The 23,646-nt window shown below is 39.4% G+C and overlaps 2 protein-coding genes across 4 annotated transcripts in view; both read right to left on the reverse strand.

Annotated features, from left to right (window-relative positions):
• KIAA0408 (KIAA0408 ortholog) overlaps nucleotides 1-11,945 on the reverse strand; it is a 33,184-nt gene extending 21,239 nt beyond the window's left edge. Inside the window, exons 1-4 of the mRNA XM_074864591.1 lie at nucleotides 11,811-11,945; nucleotides 8,099-8,440; nucleotides 7,674-7,753; nucleotides 4,967-6,341 (exon numbers count right to left, since the gene is read on the reverse strand). Of these exons, the coding sequence (XP_074720692.1) occupies nucleotides 4,967-6,341; nucleotides 7,674-7,753; nucleotides 8,099-8,440; nucleotides 11,811-11,945 (1,932 nt within the window). The remainder of the gene's footprint in view (nucleotides 1-4,966; nucleotides 6,342-7,673; nucleotides 7,754-8,098; nucleotides 8,441-11,810) is intronic.
• A 47-nt stretch (nucleotides 11,946-11,992) lies between these two features.
• The window catches only part of MTCL3 (MTCL family member 3), a 45,947-nt gene continuing 34,293 nt past the window's right edge, over nucleotides 11,993-23,646 (reverse strand). The window contains exons 9-12 of one of the 3 annotated variants that reach the window (XM_074862461.1): nucleotides 23,033-23,368; nucleotides 22,319-22,407; nucleotides 16,031-16,133; nucleotides 11,993-12,009 (exon numbers count right to left, since the gene is read on the reverse strand). In XM_074862461.1, coding sequence (XP_074718562.1) covers nucleotides 23,258-23,368 — 111 coding nt within the window. In that variant the 3' untranslated portion in view covers nucleotides 11,993-12,009; nucleotides 16,031-16,133; nucleotides 22,319-22,407; nucleotides 23,033-23,257. Of the gene's footprint in view, nucleotides 12,010-16,029; nucleotides 16,134-20,705; nucleotides 20,758-22,318; nucleotides 22,408-23,032; nucleotides 23,369-23,646 lie in introns of those variants that run through there. The other 2 variants (XM_074862460.1, XM_074862459.1) reach the window with 2 other exon arrangements.

Consider the following 23,646-nt stretch of genomic DNA (forward strand, 5'->3'; position numbering starts at 1 on the left):
CACAGTTCTGGGAACTAAAAAATTCACCACAGTGCACTGGCCCTGTTACGGGTTCAGTTGAAGAGAATATTTAAAGTGTCAGTGGCAATTTTCTAAAATGGGTATGCCCAACTAGCCACCTGCAGACCAAAATCATCAGTTTTGATAATTTTGGGCATCAGAACCGATGTCTGTAATTAGACGGACACAGAAAATTCTTGACAAAATGGACTTGTCCTTGACCTATTAGTTTATTTCAAAAACCTTCTGTTCATTAAACTTACATACATCAGGGAATGTTGTAGATATTTGATCCTTTCTCTGGTATTCAACGATGTGATATATGTCAAAGGCGATCAAAGAAACTGAAGGGAACTAAAGAAACACCTTCACTGACTGATCAAAAGAAATGCTTTTGTAGTTACATACTTCAAACAAAAGTGCACCACCATTTTTCAGAACAAAACTGCTTAACTTTACCATGAAGGTAATTTAAAGTAAAGTTTTGTTACAGTCAACACTGACTGAAATTAAGAACCATATTTTTTTACAATTCTCTCATATTACCCTTTCCTCAGCCTTAGGCATTTAAAGTTGCTCAGCTACGTAGGCATTTAAGAGGTCAATCTGCAAGGCATTTTGGTTTGCTAATTTCCACAGTTAGCTAGAATCTTAATCCATGGTCCAAATTCACTATGAATCATCTCTAATTTTTCTAGTTCTAAGGAAGTTAATGGAGTGCAATCCCTAAATTATGGCAAACAGGCAAATTGATAGTACTCTTGATTTTTTACTTGAGCACACAGATTTTTCTTCAAGATTTTCTGTCCTTGTATATTTTCCAGTAATAACTTTGAGATAATGTCTGAGTAAATTTTAATGACTTGTTGATCCGTTTTAAGCCTTCATGTATTGTTGTGGGATTTTCCCACCACTCACACCTAGAAAGGACCAGAAGTCTAGATTGGGCAAATAACTCTGAGCATGTTTTTGCCATGCAGGCAGCCACAATGGCATGCTAAGGTGAGATTTATGGCTTTAATGCCTGCTTGCTCCAACACTGGCATGCCTGAACAGTTACTGATACTACCATACAGGCTATATTGCTCAGAACATATGGCGGAGGAAAGAAGAATAAGGCCCTGAAAGGAAGGAAAAAGGTGTGGATTCTCAACATGACTGGAGTAGGACAATAGATCACTATCAAATTAAGCACAATTAATTTTCCCTATATTGCCACATATACAATTCACCAGGACAAAAGCCTACACTCTCTCTGAAATCCTTTTACATTTACATAAGAAGATGTGCACATTAATGGATCCTGGGATGATTTTTGAAATTCCTTTGAACACACTATGTTTTCCAGGAGAAGAAGAAATGTTGTAAGACAATATCAGGATGATGTTGAAGAAGTGCCTCTTTACTCCTTTTAACCTAGACATGCTGTTTAAAGGTAACATTTATCATCATTACCCCACTATGCATCCAGCAACGGCCTAGAGAAGCGTGGAAAAACTCCAGGATGAGGGACATTGTCTTTCTGAAAGTTCAGCAAGAGTCTGGGCAGCATCCATATTTCTTTCATGCTGTGGGAAGGAACAAGCCAGGCTCTGTGCAGGTCATTCAGATGGTCCATAATACCGAGTCAAGTGATGCCAAAAACACACTTCCAACACCATGTGTCTAGGATTTTGGGCACCATTGTGATCATACCTCGATGCAATATTTCCGTACTAGATGCAGCTGGTTGCCAGAGTGCAAGTAAACTTCATAACTGACTGCCACGAGTCAGTCCGGGAGCAGTAAATTAGCAAGTGGCTCAGGCACTCTAGTCTAGAAGAGTAAAAAAGGAGTGTGGCTGCAGCACTGGGAACAACGGTCTTTGTTCTCCCGCCTTGAGTGAAAGTAAACAAGTCCATTGTTATCTGACTTTGCCAAACCTCAAAGTATAATGCTAGAGGAAAAAATAAGTTTTACAGAATTGAGCGTATACAACCCTTTTCTTCCCTTCATAAATTGTGTGTTACACTAGTTGAAATTACCGAAGTGTTTACAGTATGCTATATATATAATGGCACATTTAAGCTTTTTAAAGGAATTAGAACATTTCAGGAATGTCTCTGGTGCTGAAAAAGGCTAATGTATTACAAATCATATAGTATTTTAATTCAGAAGAAATATGTTTGGGTATTTTGACCTAGCATCATAAGGGTTAGGAAACCAAACGAGGATGCCATGAAGCATGACTGATGAATCAGTTGAGCTAGTCTGCTTCAGATACATATTGTGCAAGGCATTATCGCTGCAATCAGTCACAAAAATGCATATTTAGTTTTTGTACATTAAATACTACACCTGTGAACCTATGTAAAAGATATACAAAATATAAATGTCATCAGGACTGTATATTTCAAACTTTTTAAAATAAACACAAATTATATATATATGTAGGCATATAGGTTGTAATTTCAATGTCAACACTAGCACAGTTTTTCTCTTCTAGACACAGACCTGTATACTTCCTAGTCCAACACATGCACCTACAAACACATGATCATGCATACAGCTTTACGTTCTGCTGTTTGCAGAAGAGTCAGAATATACAGCACTATACATTGTTTCAACTCAAAATTGATTGGCAAATTGGGGAAGATGCCATTCAAAAGAAATTCCTTGTGAGCTATTACCAAAAAAACAGAGAAAACCAGGGGTATAGTTATTTCATCTCAATAAAAACACTGAAGACCATGGTGATGATGACCTAAGATTCAAAACGCTTTGTCCAGCCTGTGGTGGGGGTCACTCTTGGACAAGATACAACAGTGTAGAACTGGCTGCTATAACACATACCAAACACAGTTATAATGAGGCGTAGAGCTTTCACAAAACCGTCCAACCCAGCTCTGGGTTCAGACTATGGAGGTCTCTGACCGAAAGGAGACAGAGCAGTTGTACGCCGTTCTTCTCACAGCAGGCGGTGCTGAAGGTGATCTGGATGCCCATCTGGAAGGTAAGCGTCGATTTGCTGGCCGAGCAGGCCGGGAGAAACCCTTCCCACTTGAACATTTAGCTGGCACAGATATCTAGAACACAAAGGCAATTCCTTGCTTTAACAAGTTATGGCTTTTGTGGAACGCAGCAGGAATGTAGGAAGACATTTGGGGTGACCTCAGAACAGGTGGTCTGACGCTATTAAAAGGAGCACAGTAATGCGCAGAATGCAAAAGAACAGCTATTTCTATGTATAGGGATTCTCACATCGGCTGTGGTTTAAAATATATGGAGGCAAGCGTCAGACACAAGGAAAGGTATAAAATGTTAATGCAAGCCCAAACTGATATTCACTTCTCATTTCTTTTCTTTTTTGGAAGTTTTTTTGTCAATGAACACGGTATACTGTTCTAAATGTAGAACTCAGTCTGGAGTATGGTCTACATACTTTTCAGGTATTTTTTGATAGATCCTATTTCAGTAGTCACATCTTGCTAAGAACTCTGTTTCCTTTAGGGCAATGTGAAGCTGTTTACACTTGGTAACATAATTCAGAATGGTTATGTATTAATGCAGTGTCATGTCTACATGCAGAGCCTTATACACACAGGAAAACCAACAGATTTTGGTCGTAGGTACAGTGATATAAATTGGAAAGAATGAAAATAAACCAAATGGCTCATGTTATGTGTAGTGCTTTACATCTTTGTGATGTGAATGCTGCTGGACCTAAAATGGTACCCTCTAACCAGGCAATATTCTACATTTAGTTTGTACAGATAGAAATGACAAAGTGTGAGCCTATGGAGAAAAAAAATCTAGTTGGCTTAGTAAAGTTATTCTGGGCTTACATCCATGTAAACTTAGTCATTATCTAGTCACTATTTCTTCCCTACATATTCACTATGAAAATTTGTTTTCCTATCAAAAGTTCATTGGATGAAAAAGAAATCAGAAGCTTCATGTCTTTTTCTTTCTGTGCTGTGGTTAATATGTGTCTGCTAAGCATGATGTTGCATCACTGCAAGGCTGTCAGAAAGATGTGCAGAAGAAAATCTGCATGGTCGGATTCTCAGCTGTTTAAATCCACATAGCTCCACCGAAGTCTGCGAATTTGTGACAGTTTAAAGCACACCAGCTGACAGTCTGAACCCATTTAAGTTTCTCAGCTCCAAACACATTTGCCTTTCGTTTTCTGAGATGCTAAGGGGCATATCTCTTTGTGTTCATTGGTCAAGGAGCTCTTCAGGAAAAAAGATTTTTCCTTCTTTGTGGCCTTCTACAGAACCTGCAACTTACAGTGTATTTTCAAAACCATCTGTTTCTCTTTTCATTAAGAAAGAATGTTGGCAACAGCAATATTTCTAAACTTCTGCAAATAAAATTCAGCCAAATATACATTAATTAGTCATGCCATACTCTTCTGTTTCTGTGAGCCTATGCTTGAATATATAGGAGAAGCGTGGAACCGAGACATGAGTAAGAGGGGGTCACTTTATTACTGGAAACTTTATGGAGCTACAATACCCCTTTTCATAGGCAGTTCCAAGGAAATCCTGAACCAAGCAGCACCTTGGATGCTGAAGAATGCTATCTAAGCTCTCTAGAATTTTGACATGACCAAGTGTGCTTAAGCCTTTTGGGAAGGCTTATGAAATAACTTGCTAGCCAAAGGAAGGAGGGAGGGAGTTAAAACCTGATTGCTGTTTTCACTAGTTTAATCCTTGAATAACTGCACTGCAGGTAAAATCTAGCTTTCCACAACAGCAACAGAGATCAGAATCTGGCACACATCTTCACTGGTCATTCTTACTTACATGCTTCTGCCCTCCCACAACTCTATTATCTTTGGAGGAAATGCTTCCAGATCCTGGCCTAAAGTGTCTATTTTTACATAATTATTTACAATATTGCGTTAGCCTGCCTCATTTTAGAATCTGAAGCTTGGTATGAAACTGAATTATTTTGTTCTTGACATTCTTATGAACCTTACCTCTGGTAACTTCTGTCTCTCTTTTCCTTGCTTGAGTTGCTGCCCAATATGCCTGGCTGAATTCCTTGGACATTCTTGCTTTCCTTGCTCAATCTGGAGCATTTCTAAATACTGACTCAATGTCTCACAACCCCCATCAGTGAATTCAGGATTTGCCTGTGTCCACTTCTCTTTGCAGCATTTTGCATTACACGGAGAAGTCACTGTTGATTTTTCATAGTTTTTCAAAAGCTTTTCAACAACACCATAGTTCGACCTTGAGTCAGCTGAACGCGGGCGACCGGATAAATTACTCGGTCTCCAGTCATGCTCGTGAAGCATGTGCCTATAACCACTAGTATTTGGAAGTCCATTTATTTGCTTTTGTTGTCCTGCTGTTCTGATAGCTTTGCTGGAGTTGCTAGTTTCTTGCTCCTTTGCTGCAGGGAATTTGGGATTTGAAACACAAGATGTATTTACAGTTTCTGTCCTGCTAATAGCTGAGTCACACAGTGGATCGCAGGGTTTGTGATCTTCTGACGCTGTTCGAAGCACCTGGTTTTCTTGTAAAGCATTGTTACGTTTATCTGTGTGAAATACAGTCCGGTTAAACTCATCGATCTTTGCTGCTAAAATTTCATTTCTTTGGGTCTTTCCTAAAGTATACCTAGAGTCTTCCAAAAGATCATTGTGCAGGGTAGCAGGGGCATAAAAGTCATTAGTGTAATAAGGGCTGCTGTGAGACTTGGGATTTTGTTTCTGGTGCATCTTGTTGCTTTGGGCCATATTTCCATCTGAACAACTCTTTTGGGATGACAGTGGGGAAGGTTCACATCTACTGTCTTTTCCAAGTTTGCCCACATCATATGCCCACGTGTTGTGGCAGAAACTTGTTGGTACATTGCACTCATTTTTGGTTACAGGTGTTGCAGCAGCTACCGTCACAGGACCTTTCACAGCCTGCCCTTCATTTGCACAGGCTGCTGCAGTTTCATTCTGGTTTATAGGTGAAGGATTCATCAGTTTTCTTCCACTCCTACAGTCCTGAGCCTTGCAATTACTTTTGATGCCTGGATCTCTTATTGGTGCTTCAGAAAGCTGTACAACTGCAGAAAGTGAGTTTGTTAGGTGGCGAGAAGTGCTCCGTGGAGGAACTGGTGGAGCTTCTTTCTTTTGCCAAGGTCTGAAGTCTGTTTCGTTGTCACCAGTAAGACCACTATAAGATATGTCCTTCAAAGCCTTGGTGGAGCTCATCAGATTCTTCCTATTATTATGTTCCTCTGTTTCAAAAGCAACTGAAGTCTGTGATTCATTGCTGGACACATGGTTCATCTCAGGCAGAATAACTGTGCTTTGGGTTTCCTCAAATTCCCCCAGGAAAGGAAGTGACTTCATTCTGGAAATAAAAGGAGAAGTGTTTTAGGGATGAGCAATAAGGGTATTCCCCCAGGGGACCTCAGCATGGATTCATTCTCCCCCTGAGCAGGTGTTTTAACACTGGCTGCTTAAAAAGATTTGGGAGCAGTTTTGCTGCAGCTGGTACACCCAACATATTTGAAACATACATGAAGAATTTGAAGAAAGCTCAACAAAAGGAATCTTGTATTCCTTTCCCTTGCCACTAAAATGCTTTTTCTGAGTTTTTGTAGATGATTGTTTGTTTTCTTACCTGTCCTACAGTAAGGAGAGTGGGATCTTGTGAGTTCTAATGACTTCAGTGAGAGACTACCTGACTATGAACTGAATGAAGAAAGCTTTAGGACATAGTGCATCCCTTGTGTAGGCTTACATTACACATGACAGTACAAATGTGTCTTTTGAGATCTGTTCAAAAATCACTTTTCTTAGCCAGGATTCAGAAATTGTGGTGCAGCTATGAATCTATTTGCTTTAAAGATACAAACACTAACCCAGCTGATAAATTTGATAATAATCAATTAGTGACAGATAGCCAACTGACTGAAGTCCCTCTGCTCTTTGGGAGCATCTGAGAAGAGCTTGCCATGATGCAGACTTCCACGGGTTCTCATCACAGCTGAGACATAGTCTTTCTCAAGCTCTTTCATGGTGTGCACAGACACACCACTGGTTCAGTCTTGCCTTCCGAGAATTTCTGCACAACTCAAGAGGAAGACTAGTGTTTAGCTTGCTAAAGGAGAGACAATGAACATAGAATTTTTAACAGATGGTGGAATGTTCATTTGACATACTTTACAGGGTCTGGCTTACCATCTTTCCATTAGTACCAATGTATGGTTGTTCTTCCTTCTCTTGCCTTCTTTGTACTCTTGGATTGTCAGTCCCTGACACATCCCCCACACTTAAGGCTAGATCTGGGCTTGATATAAGAAACCTCACAGCCTAACAAATCCATACAGTGTTGTACAGAACTGCATGGAAATGGGACCAGGGCAGGCAGAAATATCTGTTCACTTTCCAAATCCTCTCTACAGCCATTGGAAACAAGTACAATTTCATCTTGTATAAACACTAATTTAATTTTATAAGTTCTATAGATAAACTCCATTTTGCTAGTAAAATGTGCCCTTGTATCATATTTTAGTATATTTCATTTGAATGTTTTGTGCTGAACACCAAAACACTAGGAGGATAGGAACTGCCCAACTACTAATAAATTCAACAACAAATCCCCTTTCAAAGTGAACAGGAGCACAATCTCATTATTCATTTTCTTCCTCTAATATAAAGAGTCCAAATATGTTTTTACCTTCTGTGGTTGGACTTCTTTCGAATTTCCTCTTGATAACTGCATAATTCTTCACTGACTCTGGCAAGTTCTTTAAGAGCCTTTATAAATATAAAAAGAGTCCTTAAATATAAGCCTTTTAAATGTTATTTCCAGAATCATTTTGAAACGTGTGGTGATTTGCATTTAAGACGCAAGGCAGAGGACAGCAGCACAAGGAAAGACACAAAAATTCCCCAGGTTGTGAAGGGAGGTAAAGAGCATACTGTTAACACACTTAAACAGTGAGAAAACATGCATCAATAGCAAGCTGAGGAGGAAGTAGAGACAGTGCCTTGCCGGAAAGCTAAAATCAGGGAGATCAGTTCTTTAGGTTAACCTGGCAGGCCAAAGCCCTCGGTATTTTCCTTACCCTTGTAACTGAAACATGCTCATACTTTACTTACTACATTGAGATCACCAATATAATTCTTGGCATTTTTCTTGGAAGTTCTGATGCTGAGGCTGTCTTCAGGTTCCTCACGGTTCTCAAAGGCCAGATTGTCCATTAACAGAGTATTGTTTCTGCTCTTGGCTCTGGTTTCTTTACATTCGTGTCCTGTTTTACTGAGCAAACTCCCTTTTTCCATCCTGACATTTGCCACATTGTGTTGATAGTTCAGCTCCACTGTGTCGCTCTCTTCCGAAGTAGGGGAATGCATGGACAGCTGCAGCATCTTGCTCTGAATGGCCTTATTATCATGAGCATTCATATTGCCCTCCCTTCTAAGTTTTACCTCCTGGTAAAGCTGAAAAAACAATAAACCCATCTATTAAATCATGGTAATGTGATGAACATCATGGTAAAAGAACATATTCGTCTTCTGTTTTGAATGATGCTTCACTCAGTAGCACCAAGTAGAAAGAATTTATACATGTGTTAGTAGAAAAGTGTTGAGTCACACGGTGTGATAGTTCACAGACAGTTATTGTCACAGGATGAGGAAAGGGCTCATTCACAAACTCTTTGCCATAGTTTTAATGTATGGCTTCCATCCATAGGATGGGATCAGAAGAGATCTCATGAGGTCAATGGCCCTGCCTTGAGCCAGAAGCTGTATGGTTGTCTTTCAAGTAATATCAGCACACTGTGTGGTGGACACAGCCCTGATCTGATGGATGGGGAATGTGAGGGAATGTGAAGGAAGGAGAGGGCTCTAGCTATGTTACAGCCTGGTAAAGTATATTAGTTTAAGGAAGGGAAGCGGATTCTCATCACATATAGCACCATCTGCACTACAGCAGTCTATTCTTGTTTCCAGGCAAGTGGAATTCTTCCCTATGACTGCAGTGATAAATCAGTACTGCAGAATGGTATTATTTGGCAATGTGTGGTCACTCTCTTATCTTCTTTCACGCTATCCGCTGAGATCCAGTGGCTTCATTAGTAAATGAAAAGGTGTTAATTCCAGTCATCCAGCACATTCAAAGTAGAGAACTGTGATAAATTATAGATTACAAAAAACAGCAACATCATAAAAACCTCTTCTGTTTACAGTATCATTTCCAGTGCCAAGAATCCCATGGCTCTTTATAAACATTCATTCTTAACTTGTTCTTATGAAGAAAGCACAGGGCAGGCATCTCTGAACAGCCATCTGCCTGCTCTCTCGCAGTGCACAAGGCCATCACAACAGCTTTTGGAAGGACAGTGAAAAAGAACAACAACATGAAGAACATGTGGCCATTTCATGGGTAGTGCTGTAGATTAGAAGTATTCTCACATTCAGAGACTTGACACTTGACCTCATCCTGGGCTTTTAGCTTTCACTCCCAAAGCCCAGCTGCTCACGGAACCTGAGGGCTGAAATTTGTCATTTCCAAGAAATGAGGGCCTCATATGGACTCACCATAGCAGTAAGAAGGGAGGATACCACCTCATAACTGTCCTGGTTTCAGCTGGGATAGAGTTAATCTTCTCCCTAGTAGCTGGTACAGTGCTGTGTTTTGGATTTAGTATGAGAATAATGTTGATATCACACCAATGTTTTAGCTGTTGCTAAGTAGTGCTTAAACTAAGTCAAGGACTTTTTGGTTTCCCATGCTCTGCCAGCAAAGAGGTGAAAACAAGAAACTGCAAGGGAGCACGGCCAGGACAGCTGACCCGAACTAGCCAAAGGTGTATTTCATACGATAGGATGTCATGCTCAGTATATAAACTGGGGGGGTGTTGGCCGGGAAGGGCGGATCACTGCTTGGGAGCTGACTGCGCATCAGTTGGTGAGCGGTGAGCAACTGCATTGTGCATCAGTTGTTTTGTATATTCAAATTCTTTTATTATTGAAATTTTATTATTATTATCATTATTATTGTTTTCTTCCTTTTCTGTCCTATTAAGCTGTCCTTATCTCAACTCATGAGTTTTACTTTTTTCTTTTCGATTCTCTCCCCCATTCCACTGGGTGGGGGGGGAGTGAGCGAGCAGCTGTGTGGTGCTTAGTTGACAGCTGAGGTTAAACCACAATAACTCAACAATATCATCTCCTAAACCACGTAAGTCTTCCTGGAGGAATCCAGGAATTAAGTTAGGTTTTGGTGGGCTAGAGAAAACTACCAAATAAAATTATAAGCTGATAAGGTAGCGCAAGTTTTATTGAGGAAATCCCTCTAGAGATGATGGCATTTAAAAGGTAACTCCCCTTTTCTCCAGCCATGTGACTTTTGGCAAAGAAATGTCAGGCAACTGAAATCAAGGGCAACTATAGACACAGCTTAAGAGGGGATTTTAGGATACCAGTAACCTTGGGGTATCATTTGTAGTTTTGTCTGGTCCTGCAGCACCCAGCCATTTGCTTCATTCTCTTCCCCTCAGCCCAATTCCATTCTTTATCTCTTTTTCTGTCTCTGTCACACTTTCCTAATCCATATGCTGATAAAGAACATGGAAAAAACATGGTCTTCGCTGCCATTGTCAGGACTACTAATAGCCAGAATACCTTTTCACAACACATTACCATCATTCCAAAACAGCTTATATATATACACCTAACAGGCTGAAGTTCAACTACACACAGAGATCACATTACTAACTTTTGAAGCACTTTCACCTTGGCAGTGAAATTAGGTAACATTGCACAGAAATGTCCTAATGCTAAAGACAAAATGTGGCAAAAGCTATCATATCAGTCTGCAAGAACTGCGGGTAAAATATAAGGGAGCTGACGTTATGGAGTTATGCTGCAGGCTGGTTTAACGGGCAGTGTATGGCTGCAATTCATTTGGCTCTGATAATTTTTCTTCTCATACTTTCATGTGAGCAATCTCTGCCATACATTCCTGTGTTGCTCAGCCACAGGACGGTGTTGGCAGTAAGCAAGCAAAACTACTCCATGTGTATATTAGAATGAAAAATGTGGAAAGCTCAGTGGTGAAAAATCTTGCTTCTGTATGTTGCCAAGGCAGATTCAATTTATGCATTACAGTGCCAGAGGGTTCTGCTGCAGGGACAATCTGGGGATAAAAGAGTAATAAATAATTACCTTAACTATTTCTGGAAGATGTATTAGGAATGGTAGGGAGTGAGTGTCTGTTAGTATGTGTAAACACAAGTGGTGTCAGAGCTTTCATGCATTTACTATATCGGTTTTCTCTGCTAAAAGTCATCCATAATTGGAGCAGGTTCTAGCCAGAACGATGCTGCATCATGCAGCATTTAATGTATGACATTCTTCTTAATATTACCTTTTACCCCAGCAGACCTGTGCCATCTAATTCCTTTTTGCCGGAGAATTCTGATACCTAGATTTTTTTATTACTGAATATGCATTCTCCTAAACCCCATATATGCAGTTGTTCAGCATGTACTTGAAAAAAGCATGTATAATAGAGGTATCATGGCTCAAGCCCAGCAGAAATGGCAGCAGTGTATACAGCCAACAGTATCATAGCAAACTTCACACAAAGTGATATTTAATCTCCTGCTTCATAATCATGACTATTAAATGAGCAATTGCAAATACTGCTGAACCCCAGGTTTTTCAAACTACTATTAGCTATTAGAAACTTCCAGTGACAGATAAGAAATAGGATATAATTCAGAAAAAAAAGTGAATTGACGTGATCCCTAGTCACTTCACCTCAAGTGAAAATATTAGTGTTCAGAGTTTTGTCTAACAGTACCTCTTCTATTTTCTTCTGCATGACCTTCCATTGACATTCCCATTCTTTCCTTTCGTTGTCAAATCTCTCCAGCAATTCCATCTTCTCTTTATTCCAGTTCCTCTCAGTATTCTCCAGTTGTTTACGAAGGTCCATGGTTACAGTCTGTGTAACAGCAAGAAGATAGCTCTGCTTTTTTTCTGTCTTCCCTAAATGTTTCCTGGAAGTTTATCAGAATAAGTCTTACTTGTGTTTGATTCTAGCTTTCAGGAAAAAATACAACCAAGCAAAACCCCCAAATAAGTAACTTAAATGTGCTTCCAGGAGACAGCACCACACAATTGCATGATATATATCTGGAGTGTGACTGGAATATGGACAAACTAAGCATTATAGGACACAAACCCTAGGACAGAGAGGCACAATCTGGAAAGGGGAGGAAGGACACGCATCCAGCATCATAGAATTCAGGAACGTCTGCCACAGCAGGCTCTATACCATGGCCACTTCGCACCTTTGCCATTACTCTTCACTATAAACCTGTTCTCAATGAAATTCAAGTCTGCATGACATTGAATGGCACTTCAGGACCTTGGGATCCTGCAACATCTGCTCTTGAGGGTGAAAGCTATTTTTACATTTGTTCAAAAGACAACTGCAAGTGTAAAGGTATCATGTTTGCTCATGCACTTCTTTCACACGTGCATGTAGCACAACAAAGACTGTGACATTCTTCTGGCAATTGAAGATTGTAAACTCAATACATGCAGAAAATTCATATGGCTATATGAATGCTTTAGAATACATGAAGAAAAACAGGACAGGAAAGTTAATAACAGCTAACAAACATACATATACAGTAGAAAGCATCATTCTACTATATAAAGGACTATAAGTCACTAGAAAGACTTATATATATATATATATGTATTTTGGATTTACAAATCTGAATCTATAAATGTTAGTTCCAGGACCAGCATAGGGAAAACTAGAAACTATTCTCCAATAGCATTAACTCAAATCTAGTTCAAAACCTTGCTCAGAATATTTAACTAATTTGTTCTTCAGTTTCTCCTTTCCCTTCAGAAGTTTTTAGTATCTTAGTATCTGCAAATGAAAAATTATTAATTGACCCACTAAAAAGGTATATTTTAAGGGAAATATTTTAGATCTGCTCATCTGACATTGGAGCAAAACATTTACAGATTTTATGGGCCTGGTCTTCCTCTTGCTTTCTTAGGCTTTATAATAGAAAATCCACTATCAGCACATTTACTATGCCAGCAAGGCCAAAATAACACTCGTTCATTCAGTTACAATGGCTCCTGTGGAATAATGGCTGGTACACACACATTGACATTTGAGTTTGTTAACTTTCGCTCTCAAAGCCAGCTGTTGTGTTACTTAGGTGGACATGGAATCTAGTTCTACTCACGAAAGGTCTCTGCATTCCTTTCATCTCTTGCCAGAAACCAAGTGTGTGGGCAGGCAAATGAATTATCAGAGAGTTAACTAGGGATAAGCCCAGTTTACCTTCTTGGAATTGGTTCATTTCCCTGACTGATGGTCAGTGATTGTCAACTCACAGGAACTGCTCATTTTATCACCTACATTTTCTTTGATATAGTGAAAATTCATTTTTGAGCTTCACACAAAGTTCTTCCCCATCCTGTATTTTATTGGACAAGTCTTGTTGATTCAGCTGTGGCTACCGCGTAATCACTGCTTACCAGTGTCTGCATTATTTCAGCTGACTGGGAAGCTGATGCCAAACTTGGAGTCAGCTTCTTTCATGAACAAGTAAGCAGAAGAGCTCAACTGAAGCCCAAAAGATTACTCAGATCTTTGGGTCATAGGAAGTCCTGCTACAGGATCTCTCAACTGACAGCCACCATGGGTCCAATCCTAACTCAGGGGTTGCAAAACATCAGGGGTTGTAAACCCCAAGCAATTTTGGAGGACTTAGAGAACAAGCTGACTATTCTTCAACTATCTCTGTCAGTCCATTTCACAATGGTGTAACCATGTCACCATGCAACATGGTATTGGAGCTTACCCTTTCAAACCTGCCTTGGAGCTCTGAAATGGCAAACTGTCCCTCAGCTGCCTACAGACAGATTTCAGACCCTTCTTCTTCCACCTGCCTAAAACCATACAAGGCAGCTTTATAAAAACATAAAACTCCTTGAAACTAAGCACTGCTGAAAGACAGCACAGCATTCTCATCACAAAAGTAGTCAAGCACTGGTTTGTTTGTGGCTTCTTAGGGAAAGCCAGGCTATAGAGACTGCACCTCTCCAGACCAATGTTTCAGCTTTGTGCCAGACTTCAGTAAGTGTTGACCAAAAACAACTTACAAAAATTGCAATCAAAACATCTATTGTTAATGAACTTTAAAACCATTTCAATACTTTCACACTTTGGTAATTCAAAGGTTGCAATTCTTAGTACAGTCATTTGCCTTTTTTTTTTTTTTTTTTTTTTGCTACATTTATATCTTTATAACCTTTCAAGACATCTCTGAGAAATAAACAAGTCAACTCTCTGCTCCACTAGAATCCTTCAAATACATGCCAGAAAGAAATAGAAAAGAATACAATCACTGTAAAGTCATGAACAAGACAGGCAGGTATAATCTGTCTACAACTTGCACAAATGGTGATTTTGCCAGTGCACTATTAGTAATAATGACCATGCTTCAATCAGCAGCATGTTACTAGAAAGAAAGTCAGTACTACACAGCCTATTTTTTTTACACATATAAGAATAGATATATAATATGTACTCCTTTCAAGCATGCATATAGCATTGAAAAGGTCCTGGTAGTTTCTTAGTGCTGGGAAATACTGTTGCCATGTTTGAATTCATCTTAACAATTTTCAAGTTGTTTCATATGGAACTCTGATTATAAAAGGAGATTGGAGACCATCACAATGAAATCAAGTCTTGGAATAGGTTAGTTACAGAAGTTACAGGTAGTCACTTTTAGCTCTAAGATCCACAGAAAGCTTGTATTGCTTCTTATGCTTCTCTGATTTCCTTTTGACATAAATTCTGAGAAGAACACTCATGTTTATTGATGTTAGCAGCTGGATGACTATACAGCTTTGCTGCTATTGTACAGTGGATAAATTAATCAGAATTTTAACTCCTATTTCTATGACTCTTTGCCCTTTTTTTCCTTGGTGTTTGGGTTTATTTTCTCAGGGAGGATGTTGCTTATTTTTTCCCTATTAGCAATAAAATCCAATTTGTGGTCCTGGTAGTATACCCTCTGTCTATATAGTGCACTGAGATGTCCCCATGGGTATTTCACATGGCTTAAGCAACCCAAAGGGATGTAAAATGTCACATTATAATTTGCTGTGTGGATCAAACCAGTATGTGTACTCTTGCAGTATTGGCACTTTCTGCATGTCCTAGACAAGGTCAGAAGCTCATTAGAGCAATCAAATTCAAGCAAATAATCAATTTTGTCTACATCAGCTGCATTTTCCCTTAACTCTTCCGTTAGCCCTCCCTCCTCTCGAGCAAAAATGTTTTAAGCAACTATTTGATGTTAATGTTATTATTCCCCCACGTCTTACCCATGCCCTTTCTATCCACATATTAAAAATGCAACATAGTTTGCAACCAACTGCTATCAACTTCTGAAAATAATCTGCAGTGACATCAGTTGCGATGTTATTTTTCAACAGAGATTAATTAGATTGCATGTGCACAACCACTCATATACACAAATATTCCCTTGATTTTACAGGAAAAAAGCAGTTAAATTATATTTCCAACAGAGTGCTGTATTTTGGATGACTGAAGAAATTGTGAATTTATGTATCTGTTCAGTTACAAAAGTGTGCCATGTGTCACAATACTGCGCACTTTATACATAAAAAGAAACTACAACTGAGTGAAAGAAAAGAGAAAGAGAGAAATCAGAAAGAGTGAAAGAACAAGAAAGAAGGAGGAAAGAAAGAAAAAAGAAAGAGAAAGACACAAGTGCTCACAATGCTACCTGTCATCCTTGTACAGCTGATATATCTGTGCCTGCTCTGAAGAATCTAACTGAACTAATGAAGTCTTTCTCTAAGAATAAAGACCATATATAACATACATGAACACCACATTACTTGTAAATAACATTAGAGAGATATTTAAATAACTGTTTACCACATTAGTAATTTGATTTCTTTTATAATCTTAACTGTTCAAAAACACAGATTTAAAATAAACTGTAACCATACCTTTCATGGAATAAGAAATCCTTTAGAAGTTTTTCAGTCCATTTCTAAACAGCAGTGAAAGCAATGAAATAGCTAGCTGGGATCCAGTTCTGCGAATCTTGATCTTTAAAAGAAATAAGAAAGCTAAGCAAGACACAACCTTTCAACTAAGGCAGCATTTGCAACTCCCTTTGAATAACTCCGCAACTTTTGCAAACTGAAAAACAGTTCCGTTCAGCATCATCCCAGCAGCTGGCTTCCACGTGACGTCAGTGCATGGAGGATGGTTTTAAAGCCATCTCTTCCAACCCCCAGCTCTGTAACTTTATATCTCCTCATATTTTGTGTAAACAACTCCAAGTCCAGGACATTTTTAGGTTTTATAGTGCAGTCCAGTTTTTAAAGCTTGCCAAAGCAGCTAGTGTTAATATTAAAGCTATGACAATAGGCAATTTTAGGTTTCTTTTATTAGCGTCCATGTTGTAAAGGAAGATTTTTGCTGCCTTCCAGACCCAGTTTTCAGGGTTATATTTTTTAGTATGATCATTTTGAACTTTGCAGCTTGATCCTCATAAACTGCTTTGTAAAGGGAGTTTGTCTAAAGCAGCAGTTTTGTTAGTTAACATCTATCTTAAAGAGCTAAAAGCAAACCACTCCTCCCTAAAATCTTTTTCTGTGTTCTAAATATGCTATCACTTATGAAGTGCAGAATTATTGGGCACTGTGTAATCCTACTGTCTTGCATTCTGGGAATGGTGCTAATGGTTTCCTTGGGATATACCCAAATATTCCTGCTACTTTATAAGGTTCCTGGATCAGATTCTCCAGTCTGTTAAGATACTTTGTGTCTCAGCAATGCACAGCACTTGAAATTGGATGGAGAATCTCCCTTGCGCAGGGAAACTCATCCCTGGCACAAGGCTAGCAAGGAAGGTCCAAAAACACCTTGGCCTGGATTTAAAGCACTGGGAGTGCCAATAGCAAGTGTCAGCATGGGGTGAGGGAAGGGAGTGATGTGATAAAAATGATCCAGTAAGTGAAAGTCCACGGGAGACCCTGAAGCCAGCATAGTGAAATTTAGCTGCTCCCCCTGCTGAGCTGTGGGCACAAGGAGCTCCACTCTCTCCTTGTGTCTACCCACCACAGTAACTCTTCTGTTGCACTATGTGTTAAGTTGCTTTCATTTGGCACACTGAGAGAGGGCAGAATCTTCACGCACATTCCACTGCCCTGCTGGGTACTTGTGCTTGGATGTGCCTGTGGACAGTGAGACCACCCATAGTCAGAAAATTCACATTTCAGGGAATATTTGCCCCCATGTGTACCTGGAGAAGGGCCACAAAGTACTTGACTCACGCAGCATAAAACTCTGGACAAATTCTGTCATCAGATGGGTGTCTTTGAATGCACTAAGCAAGAGTGACGTATATTTTTGTGGGCAGAGCAACTGATGACAAGAGGATTGGCGAGATGAAGGACACAATATGAGGATTCATGCGTCCTTTGCTTAGTCAGCACTCTCCTCTTTAGAACAATAAGGTTTTATCTGTGATAAAATCCATGCACAACATAAAGATTTTAGCTCTGGGTGCATTTTATAGTAAACACCAAAGCAGGTTTCAGAGAAAACACATATCTTCTCCTTATATGGTCAAGCTGTAAGTCTCAGTGAATACACTACTGGGGATCTTATTCTGCTCCTATGTAACATGAATAATGGGACTTGAGCTATTTGTGAAAATTTCAAAGATGGTCTAAAAATTGAACAAAGATGCCCAAGTACACGACTGAATGTCCCTGAAGAAAAACTCCAGCCTCTAAACTCTGAGGATTTAAAAATTCCCTGTTCATAAAGCAACCGTGTGACTTCTTTGGGAGGCTACATCCCAACACACTAGCTGACATGGCTGTGAGCGAAGCCCGAGTGCCTGGGAGCAGAACTGAGCCCACAGCTGGAGGCCGGGTGCCACAGTGCTGCCTCCTCCCTGAAGCCAGCACAGCTGCACCACTGAAAATGAAGACAGACGCTGAAGACATGTTTTTTTACTCTTACCCATCACCACAGGCTATTATTCTTGTGCCTTTAAAATTGCTAACTCAACGCCCCTCACCTTGTTACGTGAACTCTTTGAAATAAAACACAGTAAAATTAAAGAAAACAAGGGACTAAATCCCAGGATTGAGTTTTCACTCAGGCAAAATCCTACATTTCTGTCAGCATGAGGAATTATTAATGTGTGAGACCATAGGTCAAAGGGCCATGTTAAACTCATCCTAAAATGGGAAAGGCAGAGAAAAAGTTGAGACAAAGAAAACATGAAGCGACGTCTGAAAACTTGGGCTCATTGCTCCAGACATCCCTAAGTGTAACAGTAGTGACTTTTGCTTTTGAGGAAAAAAAAGTCATCCAACAGATACTGTCCCTCCCCCAGCAGCAGCAGACAAAGCAGAAAATGTGGCTTTCTGGCCGCTGGCACAGGAAAAAGAAGCAGGAAAGCTATTGTAGGTTTACTACATCTGACACACTGCTTCCACAGGCAAAGTGTACTTTGTCTATACCTGGTATCAGTTCTGCTTGTGTTAAAAGTCAGCACCTCAACAAAAAAAGTGCGAGGGCATTTTCAACAAGCCCTCTGCTAAACTTCTCTTCATCGTGCAAGACAAAGGAGCATGAGTTTCAGCATAGGCTATAATCTGATTATGTACTCAGGGTAGCATGTATTCTGGTTAATAGCCTGCGCTCAAGATAATTTTCGAGCATCTTCAGTTCTGCTGTACTAGCTTGGTTATGGCACACCCATTTTGCTATGTCCACATAAATTTGGTAACAAGAAGGAATAACAGCACTGCTGCCACTGTAATCAACGCAACCACAACATCAGATTCCTGAATGATGTACACCTTGATAATCTTGGCAAATACATCTCAGGAGTGGATACATAAGTCGGGAAATGGGCAGAAGGGACTACAAACTCTATCTTCTCTTACAATTGTGCACTTCTGCAATAGTATATAACTTCGTGGAGAAGCAGAGCCAACAAAGTGTTATGTCATGTCACTTCTCCAAGGTTACATTGGAAATCGGTGGCAGATACTTTAGATGTTTACTTTAAATAGAGCCACTGTAATTTTCCCCATAGGCAACTGCATGTGTAATGGCAAAAGTTGGGTTTGAATATCACTTCCCCTGGCATTAAATCAGAGACAGAAATGTAAGCCAATGAGAATTACGTCCCTGATACTGATGCCTTTAGAAGTCTCCTACTCACCTATCAAATTCTGGGGTGATTAAGGAGAAGGGCATCTAATACCCTAAAGCTCTGCTTGTTTTTGTAAACAACTCCCAAAGTTCATGTGCAGTTCATCTCTTTTTATAACACATATTTAGACAGCCATGTTTTTGGCAATTTTCTATTTTCCAACTGCCAGGCATATTTCTGCACTATAGCACCTGCTCTCTTCTAGTTTTGATCCTGAAGCACTGGTGACATGTGTCAGCAGACACTTATTCTATCTCTAACTGGAGCTTCAGGCATGGATATTTTTGGCTGAAAGAAATATCTCTGATCCTGGAGAAGATGATCATTCTAGTATCATGGGAATTTTTCAGTAACAGTAAAGAAAATATTTGTAGAGGTATTTTGTCAGGGAATTCAGAGACGACTCTATATAGGAAACAAATTTGATTTAATTTATCGGGTTGCATTAAAGGAAAAAATGCACCTATTTTCTAAATGACATAAAAATTCATTGGCTTTACTGCTGATTTACACAAGTGTAAAAATGTCAGAATTAGACCTATAGATGCAGTATCTCTTCCTTCTGAAAGAACATGGAATAAATTCCCTGGGAACATGGGAAAGAGAAATTTAATCTTTCAGAAAAATGTAAAATTAAGGCAATTTCAGGGTTTAAATTCAATGACATTTTTGCCAGAACATTAGTATTTCACCAGAATATTCCAAAATGGGAACTGTGAATCTGCTATTGGTTTAAGTGAGATTTGAACTGATAGGCAACCTGGCATATCCAGCTTGCTGCCACATAAAAGCAAAATCTTATATTCTCATTATTGCTCTTCAGAATTAGATGCTATGCGGCAGACAATCTAGTGAATCAGCAGTGTTTTGCCTGGCTCTGCTCTGCCTGAGGCCCACACACTCCTGCCAGAGGGTGTGGACCTGTTTGGCTGCATTTACTCACTCACCTGTGAGGTGGACTTTGCCCACCAGGCCAGTAGCTGAGTGGGGAGAATGTGCTTGTTTTCTTGGCAGGTATAATTATTGCATTTCTTAGTGAGCCCAACTTATCTCAATTCAGCAAGACAGAACACTTACTTATTTGGCTAGATGTTATCTTCTGGCTATGGACAGATGTCCATACTGATTTTATTAGCTTTCTCAGCAGCTTGTAAAATAATGAAAAATGGAGGGCTGTGAACTTCTCTGCAATATCTGGTGCGAATAAGTGGCTCCCATCATTCCCTTCAAGCTGAATGCAGGACATGAAAACTGCATCTCATTTCTCACTAAAATTTCTCTGTACTGAGGTTTGCAGGGGTCCTCACCGTTCCCCTTGCTCATCACAGATTCAAAGACTGTGGGGAGCTTCCAGAATGATTGTGTGTGCTTTAGTATGCTTTAATTTCAGACTGTAGCATGTACAATAGCTCTCTAAATGTCTTAAAAGGTCTCACCTTTGAATTGATTTGTTGATGCCTGACAGAATGAGGATGAGGAAAGCTCCAGCTATATGCAAGAAAAAACACTGTGAGAAATCAATGGGGTTATAAATGCCGTCCTGTACAGAGGTTATCTCCACCTTTTCTCAAGAGGTTCATCCTCACCTTTTCTTGGAAATCAGAAAGAAGCAAATCTTTCCCAATTACTTCTAAGATGTATTCAATGTATGAACTCAGTGTATTAAACTTTCTACTACTTTACAGTAGTACCATTACTGATACACTTGGTGTAAATCAAACCCTCTCTACTCATCTTTATTACATACAGGGCTGAGAAAGGTGTAGACAAGTGTGGGGTAAAATCTGAAAATCCAGAACTTCAGAGTTAAGTATGATTTTTTCTCTTTTATGGGATTGAGCCCATAACATTTAACAAAACCCAAATAATCTTTTCTTCCCCCAAGGGAGACAGCAAAACAGAAAGAAACTCAAAAATTCAGCCTCATGCTAAGATTTGATATGGCAAGTTTAAGCCTCAAATTATTATACTTTTAATGTCCGAATTGCAAATCCATGGGGAAAAAAATATTCTCAAGCAGTTGCTGAAAAATTTCTTACAGCAGTTGCTGAGAGAAAAGCAGCAAAAAGGCCTTTTCCCAGTATTTGAGAACTATCTTTACAGTTACAGAAATTCACTGTGAAGGGATGATATGCTTGACCATATCTTGCCATAATAGCTTCTAATATGTGGAACTTAACTTTTAGGCAACTGAGCATAAATTACAGCAGCTTAGAAACTCCTCATATTACTTTGGGCCTGACTTTCTCTTTAATTAGGACACCAGGCAAGGCTATCTATTAATCTGACATATATTGATTATAATTTTCTTTAGACATATCTTGCTAACTACAAAATAAATAATGACAACATCTCCTGGTAGGAATAAGTATTTGGACTAAACTAAGGTGAAGTGATTTAACTGATCAAGGCTACTACACCTGCAGAGTATGCTGAGGAAAAGCTAGACAAACAAGGAGAAAAACACAAACTTTGCTTAATACTGAATATTGTGAGTTTACTATTTTTTTTGTTCTCATAAAATAAGTTTTATTGCCCAACCTCTGCTTCCTTCTGAGAGGTTTCCCTCAAAACAGTGTCTCTCTGCTACTTCAGGTAGCAGAGCATAACCCAGGTGTGGAGATGAACTGTTCTCACTGGGGAATGGGTTAAGTGAACAGAGTGCTAGCATGATAAACCAAAGGGAATCATTACTGCCAGCTAGAAAAACAGCTGCTTTATTTATTACCGTTATTTATGACTAGATTTTTTATCCTGGCATCTGCACAAAAAAATTTCATTGATACACTTACTTGTAAATGATCACCTTTGGAGAATTCACATTTGTGCGACCCAGTGGTTTCAACATAGGCTGAATAGAAAACTAAGCTCCATTGGGCATTTCAGATGAGGTTTTCATAGTGGGAGATCTACTGTTTGTAGGAACTGCCTAAGTTCAGTGTGATAGGAAGATCATGAGTCGCCTGCGCTCTCAGTGCAGCCCCTCATAGGCAAGACAGGAATATTCAGTGACTATCGATGCACACCTATGTACATAAGCTTCCCTCACCTGTGGCCGCTCACTACCAACAGCATGGTTCGACGGGGTCACTCAGCAAGCCAAGAGTTACCATGTTCATTCAAAACTTGGTCTGAAACCTGGAGAGAGAATTCAGAGCCCTGGCGGCTACAGACTGGAAAATGTTATCTGATAAACTAGGTTGTTAGAAAAAGATATTTGACATCAGACAAGGTGACTAGCATCACTTTCTTCAGTTCAAGTCAGACCATAGCGTGGCCATTTATCTAGAGCACAGAGAGAATGCAGCCAGCCTACATCTCTCAAAAGACTCCTCGCATACTCTGATACCTCCTCCTCATTTATCTCACTCTCAGGGGCTCCAGCTCCTTGCCACATTTCCAGATACAGTGCTCTATATACCAACCATTCTGATTTTGTCCCCTCTGTGGTGTCTAATCCACATAATACAGTGCTGAAAAAAATTATCATCACAATCATGCAAAATTTATACAAGCTGTGACATACACAGAATACACATTGAATGTGGTTTTACTATTCATATGTGGCTAGAATACAAATTCTTTTTCTGGGAGTGGGAAGAGGAAAGGAACAGACTCTTCACACCCACTCTGCATATTTCTGTTTTGCATCTGATTTGGTGCAAATTAATGAATATTAAATTGGTTCCAGTCACTCAGGAAATTTTTATTCAAAAATGATAAAACCAGACTAAGTAAAAAATACTATTTTCTGTTTGCTTACCTGGAACACCATGGTGAGCAGGTTTCCTATTCAACTGGGTGACTTTTTGGTATGTTTTTTTGCAGTTTTTTTGGTTTGGTTTGGTTTTGGCAAACAAGTAGTCTTCAGTGTTTTTACAGCAGTGGCTATTACAGAAACTATGTCTCTTGCACTTCTTATCTTGGAGGGTGGACAAAATAAACAAACTGAAAATAATACTACAATGAACAGTAAATGATGAATGGCTTACAGTACAAAAAACAGTGTAAAAAGGAAGACAAGTTTAAATATAGTTGTGTATGAAAGGGATGAAAATAATACAAGGATGAGAATAAGTAAAATGATAGGCTGGAACATCTGGGAAAGTAAATACAAAGACAAAGAGAACAGTCAATTAATGGATAGCAAGTCCAGAGTTTCAACAAAATAAATAGTGAATCAGACTATGCTTGTGGAGGGACCAAGTGTCCATCTCCCATTGACTTCAGTAGGAGTTCTGCATGGTCAAGCCCTGAAATGTCCAATTTAATTATTGCTGTTACTTCTTTAGAGAAAATACTAAATAGTTTGCTTTAAATTTGTATAAGCCCATGCAGCGCTCTGCCTTTAAGCTAATGGGAGCTCTACAAGCTCAG

The sequence above is a fragment of the Strix uralensis genome, chromosome 3 (assembly GCF_047716275.1).
Source record: "Strix uralensis isolate ZFMK-TIS-50842 chromosome 3, bStrUra1, whole genome shotgun sequence".
NCBI lineage: Eukaryota > Metazoa > Chordata > Aves > Strigiformes > Strigidae > Strix > Strix uralensis.